The following is a 6488-nucleotide window of genomic DNA, read 5'->3' as shown; positions in this document are numbered from 1 at the left end:
TAATTTGTATCAATAGATTTTTTTTTATCATTTGTGAATAATATATAATCTTAGTATTGCATTCAATTATTTATGGTTGATAGTTTGTTTATTATTTGTTCTCATTATCATCACCATGGCTACTATTACATATATTCAAGCTTTTTAATAATGGTTCCGTTAGACAATTCGATCCGGGTTACTTCCGTTCGCCATAAAATTTCAAAACAGTTTTTTGTTCAAAGTTTTTAAATTAGTGGTCTATTCAAACCCTTTCTAGATAAAAGCATATCATCTAACACTAAGCCACAACCTTATCGTTAACATGAGCCACACTTGTGGAGCCTGAGGTTGACGTTGAGTCATAATTTGGAGGTCGGTACGACATGTCAGTATCGCCACTTTATGAGGACTATGTGACCAGACATATCTATGTCAGTATTGCCACTTTCTGAGGACTATGTGACACATGACCATACATATTTCAATTTAATATTTTTTATAGTTTTGTCATGTGTCACTTAAATGTGTTAGTAACAACAAGAAAATCATTAATTTGACTATTCTAGAAGAAATATTTTTTGTTGATGCCATTAGAAATTAGATGAGCTTTCCACAAAAGATTACAACATCGTTGATTATGGTCTTCTAACAACCTTTTACAAGAGGTAACACGAGGAGACAAGCAACTTTTATCTACCGATTGAAAATATTAGTGACACGGAATGATGAACTCTATTTTTTGCATCTCTCCATCTATATACGTCTTTTTGACCACACCGGAACAATTAAAGTTGAGGTGGTGAATATATTGGTTACGTTGACTGACCCAATGTATGTTGATAGAGATGTTGAAAAGACCAAGAAAGATAACGTAAGATTAAAGTTTAAGAGACACATGACAATTGCAAGTGTTATTGACACTAATAACAATGACATGGAAAATTATCGACTCGGGAAATACACCATCTAGTATATCTCTTTTATTTGGAAGGCTCGAATATATTCTCAGACAAGAGCGTCACCTATATTTATATGGTGTATTTGAAGTGTTTTAAGATGGTCGATGACTTCTCCTGAAACACTACATTTGTATGTTAGTTATATAAGGAAGTTAATGTTGCACAAATTCAATAGTCCGAGCACATGGTGGGAGGGAGCTTTGCACATTCGATGAAGAATCTAAAATTTTTTAGATGTGAATTGTATATGTTCATTATGTTTGTTTATAGGGTTTGCAATGGTCGGATTTTATATTCTAAACACTTCAAAAATGCGCTATAAATTTAGAATTGAAAGAACAATTTTAAATACAATGAAACTTTTGAGAGCATCCGAGAAAAAAGAATTTTAAATAAAATAAATAGACTATACAATCTTTGATGAATCATGGACTCCAAAATAAATACCAAGATTTGGACGACAAGAGAAGCACTTAGAGTAATAGTTTTCTCATGAATGATATTATTGAGAAAAAAAAACAATATAAGACTTATTTTAAATTGAGTTTCTGGCCTAAAACAAAGGGATCTAAAAACCATTACAAACTTCATTAGAGATCTTACGAACTAATCTTTCCAAACATTTGTTTCAAATTCCTCTTTTAAAGACATGTTAAATATTTCTCTTCTATCTAATTTTTTAGGTTGAAAGATAAAAAAAAGTTTATTTTCTTGTCATTACTTAGTTTTATAAAAGATAAATCTATAACATGAGTGCAGAGAAAAGTGGTATACTGAGAACAAAAGTTTATTTGGACATGTTTGTTTTCTTAGAAATGGTTACTTTTTTTTTATAAAAAAACACTTAACAAAATTTTAATTATTAATTAATTTGAACATAACATCAAAATATACCTTTGAGAGTCGAAGAATGCAGCGAAGAATTTAAAGATATAAAATTAATTGATCTCTGTGTTGAATATTAAAAATATAATAAATTAAATTAAAATAATATGTCATTTTTGGATGTTTTAAACATTATATTATCTTTTACTCAGTACTGGTAAATGTTTTTCTTTAAAAGAAATTATGAAACATGAAGAAAAAGTAAGAATTCTTGTGAGAGAAAAAAAAAACAAAAGAAAACAAAAAGTCGAATTGTATAAATATAATAAGCTAAGGAATGAACCAAATTCGATTTCAAAATGACATATAATTCCACTGTCTAATCAATACATGTCCTGAATTGTCAAAGGCGTCAACCATATTCTTTCTTCTTAGTCTTGTTGCTCTTTCCAATTTTCTCTCAACATATCATCATTTTTTCTCTCCACCTCCTAATATAAATACTCACAAATTTTGAACCTTTTTTCCATTCATTCATTTCTTCACACAACACAACTCACACATATTATTAATTAACACTAAGTTTAGTAATATTTAAGAATAGTTGATAATTATCAAGTATGGCTGAAGAACAATTTCAAGTTAGTGGAAATTGGTGGGAGACACCGGCTAGAAACATGAGATTTGAAAGTGTTGAACAACAACAGCAGCAACAACAACAACAATCTTCCTCGTTTGGTGGTTGGCAGCAACAACATCATGATACCATGTCCGCTTCCGGTAGTTCTTCGGTGATTTTTCATGATACTACTCAAAAACTTCAACCTTCAGATTCTTCTACTTCAAATAATGACAACAATAACTTGCATATGATGAATTTGGGACTTTCGTCTCAAACCATTGATTGGAATCAAGCATCTTTACTGTAAGTCTCTTCTCAAGAACGTCTGTATTTAACCGGTCAAATTTTCAACCAAACTTCAATTCATTATTTCATGGATAGAATTTAACATTTAACGCGTTAATTATCAAATCAAACATATATTTTTTTTGGGTTGGTTTCTTTCATTAGAATATATGATGATACACACCAAAAGTTAGAGTATTTTTTTTAATAAAGTAGGATCTTTCTTTTTCCTTTTCTTTTTTTTCATTCTATTTTTACAAAAGAGAATAATTTATGAGTGAAAAAAAGTGTATAAAGTAACAAACTTTTTGTGTTATTTTGATGCTGATGATATAGAAGAAGTGACAAGGCTTCAGAAGGAAGTTTCAGGTCTATGCTACAAGAGAATTTGAACTCATCAAGCACGAATTTCGATCAAGAAACTGGTGGAGTTGGATTGAGTAATTGGAGGCAAGAAAAGTTGTTTTCGACTGAATCTTCGAACAACGAATTCAAGCAAGTGAATAGAGGTTTCTCTTTGGATCAAACACAGTTTAGTCCTCAATATAGCTCAGGAGATAGTAACATGATAAGCCAAATGGACTCTTCAGCTTTATATGGTAACCCTTCAATGTTACAAGGACTTTTAGGAACTGAAACCAATCAAATTCAACCTCAACATGGTAATAATTCATTCGAGAATCATCGTTCGATGAATTTTCCTTACTCGTCAACAAGCTATGGTTTGAGTTCAAATGATTTAGTTCCTTCTTGGTCTAAACAACAACATCAACAACCAAATAACCAGTTGCATTTCACCAACAATGCTCCATTTTGGAATGCTTCAGAGTCTACTCTTAAAGATTCATCATCAAGTTTCTTGCCTCCATTTACCACACCGAATTCTGGTGCACAAACGAAGGTATATCATAAATTGACTAATTAATGCATTATTTGTCGTATTTTGCCCTAATATCAAAATTTACAATGTAATTCCATGTGCAACCACAATACATTATTTTTCTATTTAGATAAATAGATAATAACCATCAGAAACTCAAATAATAGTGACTACTAGGGTTCAAATTCTAGAGATAATAACCATAAGAAACTCGAATAACAGTGACTACTAGGGTTCAAATCCTAGTGACAATAACGTCTAATTTAAGAGTATCGACTTCTATCGGTTGAGATAGGATTTGCAACATCAATTAAGAACTAAGATATAAATATATAAGGGTTAAATTTAAAAATGATGTATGTACTTATGTTTTTGCAGAATATATCTGAAGGTAGGGACCCAAGTGGTGTGGTGAAGAAAAGTGGGAGTGAGCCTGCACCAAAAAGGTCCAGAAATGAAACCCCATCACCTTTGCCAGCTTTTAAGGTACAATAAATGTAACTAACCTTTTAACAACAAGGGGAAACTAGCTAGCTTTTAAACTTTATATCTTTAATTTTATACATCTTTACCTTTTTTTATGTACTTTTATTTTATATTTTTGTTTTGTTTGAGTCCCTAAATAATATAGATATGAACATGTACATGTACTGTGTCTCTTGTTCTTAGGTGAGAAAAGAGAAAATGGGGGACAGAATCACTGCACTTCAACAATTGGTTTCACCTTTCGGAAAGGTCAGCTTCATTCTAATATAATAAAATAGAATCATCATTTTTTTTTCTTCTTCGTATTAATAACGTAGATATTGCGGTTGCTGCGATATACATTTGTATTAATAATGCAGACATTCAGTTGCTCCGATATACATTGCAATTGCAAGTGAATTTGGATTAGAAAGTATTTGAAATATTCGGTTGAAAAACATTTAATATTAACATTTTTCTTTTACATGAGACCAGAGGAGTAAATAGATTTTTGAAATTTTTAAATTTTGAGTATTTCATGAAAATAATTTAAAAAAAAAACATAGGCAAAGTTGTGTGATGTGGTTCTAAATGCCGCCTACGCAAAATTTTAAATCACAGTACAATTACTATCGGATTCAATTACAAATACAAAGACCTTCGCATTAATAATATTCCAGCACAATTGAGATTACTCACCACACTTTACAACCATGAATAATACTATAAAAATAAATTGTAATTGTGAATAATATTATGAATTTTACTATTGCGACTAAAATTGCATTTGCTAAATCATTATGGATACATGAACCCAATATAAAATTATAACATATAATTTAATTATTTTTTTGTATAGAATGATATATTTAAATGATGTTTGTTGATTATATTTTAAATTTCTTTTTGCTGCTATGTTGAGTCAGACTGATACAGCCTCAGTGCTCTCCGAAGCAATTGAATATATCAAGTTTCTTCATGAACAAGTGACTGTAAGTCCCATTTCACACTATTATATTCTATTATAAATTTGTTGAAGAAATTATCAAAAAAAGAAAATTATCATATTAATTTCCTCGTATTTTTACAGATTTTAAGCACACCGTATATGAAAAATGGTCCTCCAATCCAACATCAACAGGTAGTATATATTTTACCATAATCATGTTTTAGATATCTATTTTTATTTATCATAAGGTTGCATTATTTATATAGATATATTTCTTTTATTGCAGGGTTCTGGTAAATCTAAGGAAGTAGAGGGTCCAAGGCAAGATCTTAGAAGCAGAGGGTTATGCTTAGTACCAGTTTCTAGTACATTTCCAATGACTCATGAACCCACAGTTGAATATTGGACACCAACATTTGGAGGAACTTTCAGATAATTAATAAATGTTTTTGAAGAAAAAAAAAGTGGCACGGAACCAATACTTGGCTACTAGGACATGTCTTATCCCAAAACATTGTCAAGTTGGTAATGATATGATGAATGAAAAGAAACAACACACAAGGCCACTTAGTCATGTAAAGTTTGTTATCTATGCAAAAAGAGACTAGAAAATGTCTTTAAAGAAGAAGAAAGGAAAAAGAAATGACCCCTTTCAAAGAAAGGAGTTAAGATTCTCTTCATTTTAGGGTTTCCGCATATATGCAATTAGTTATTCGATCTGAATTCAATGACATATATTTCACTCTTACATTAACTTTTTTTTAAATAATTAATTTTAAAATATATGTTATTTGATCTCAGTTTAATATTTATCGAAGAAATCTACTAGATAGATTCGAGAAGAATAGATTGAGGGACAATTTCGGAGGACCATTTTGAATATCACATTATTTAAGTTGTTGTAATAATTGAAAGATTATATGCTTACAAAAAGTGGGATTATAAGTATGAGAAAGTTGGTGAATATAGGGAGGTTCTAATTCTAAAGAAGACTGAAAATTGTTGTTAACAAAAAAGATAAAGGAGCTTTTGCTCTAATTTATTCTTGTTATTATTATACATATTGTGAATATAGGTGAAAATGAAAGTACCTTTAGTTGAAGTTAAAGAAATCTAATTTGAAGGAATCATTGAAATATAGAATTAGAATTATTTGATTGGAAAACTCACTTTTCATTTGTTTATTTATTTGGAATATATGAGTGGAAGTCAGAGGGGGGCCCACACTGGCTCTTTCAGTTTTTGTTTAAAAGTTTAAAAATCTTATGCACACCAACAAAATTAATGATTATAGTATATGTATATGTATATTGAAGATGCTTGCACACATGCTTTTGTGCTTTGTAATGAATGGTCACATAGAAGAGCTTCTATTGGAAGCACATGTAAAAAGAAGAGAAAGCCCATAAATGGTTTTATCTTTGAAGAAGTTCTTTAAATAGTCTTTCTTTTGAATGACGTTGTGCACACGTAATTAAATTTTTTTATTTCTTAAGACAATTATAGTTTTGCAAGAAACAT

General features: G+C 30.0%; 1 protein-coding gene across 2 annotated transcripts; it reads left to right on the top strand.

Moving 5' to 3' along the window:
- Nucleotides 1-2128: 2128 nt before the first annotated feature.
- Nucleotides 2129-6069, top strand: LOC127075277 (transcription factor bHLH123). 2 transcript variants are annotated; one of them, XM_051016767.1, is made up of 7 exons: nt 2129-2691; nt 3013-3574; nt 3932-4039; nt 4223-4288; nt 4945-5010; nt 5109-5159; nt 5254-6069. In XM_051016767.1, exons 1-7 carry the CDS (start codon nt 2387-2389, stop codon nt 5401-5403), a joined length of 1308 nt encoding a protein of 435 aa, XP_050872724.1. In that variant the 5' UTR covers nt 2129-2386; the 3' UTR covers nt 5404-6069. The 2 variants fall into 2 exon arrangements, with proteins under 2 accessions (XP_050872724.1, XP_050872723.1); XM_051016766.1 differs by having other exon boundaries at nt 3010-3574.
- The last annotated feature ends 419 nt before the right edge of the window (nt 6070-6488 follow it).

Source organism: Lathyrus oleraceus, chromosome 4 (assembly GCF_024323335.1).
Source record: "Lathyrus oleraceus cultivar Zhongwan6 chromosome 4, CAAS_Psat_ZW6_1.0, whole genome shotgun sequence".
Classification (NCBI taxonomy): domain Eukaryota; kingdom Viridiplantae; phylum Streptophyta; class Magnoliopsida; order Fabales; family Fabaceae; genus Lathyrus; species Lathyrus oleraceus.
Note: the sequence above shows the minus strand (reverse complement) of the source record. Positions and strands in the feature narration are given on the sequence as shown.

What these genes read in the sequence shown, in the direction of transcription:
- LOC127075277 (XM_051016766.1), top strand. Translation starts at nt 2,387, where the DNA reads ATGGCTGAAGAACAATTTCAAGTTAGTGGAAATTGGTGGGAGACACCG. An exon ending in CACCTTTGCCAGCTTTTAAG is followed by an intron (nt 4,040 to 4,222) that starts GTACAATAAATG and finishes TCTTGTTCTTAG; the next exon opens with GTGAGAAAAGAGAAAATGGG. An exon ending in TTCTTCATGAACAAGTGACT is followed by an intron (nt 5,011 to 5,108) that starts GTAAGTCCCATT and finishes GTATTTTTACAG; the next exon opens with ATTTTAAGCACACCGTATAT.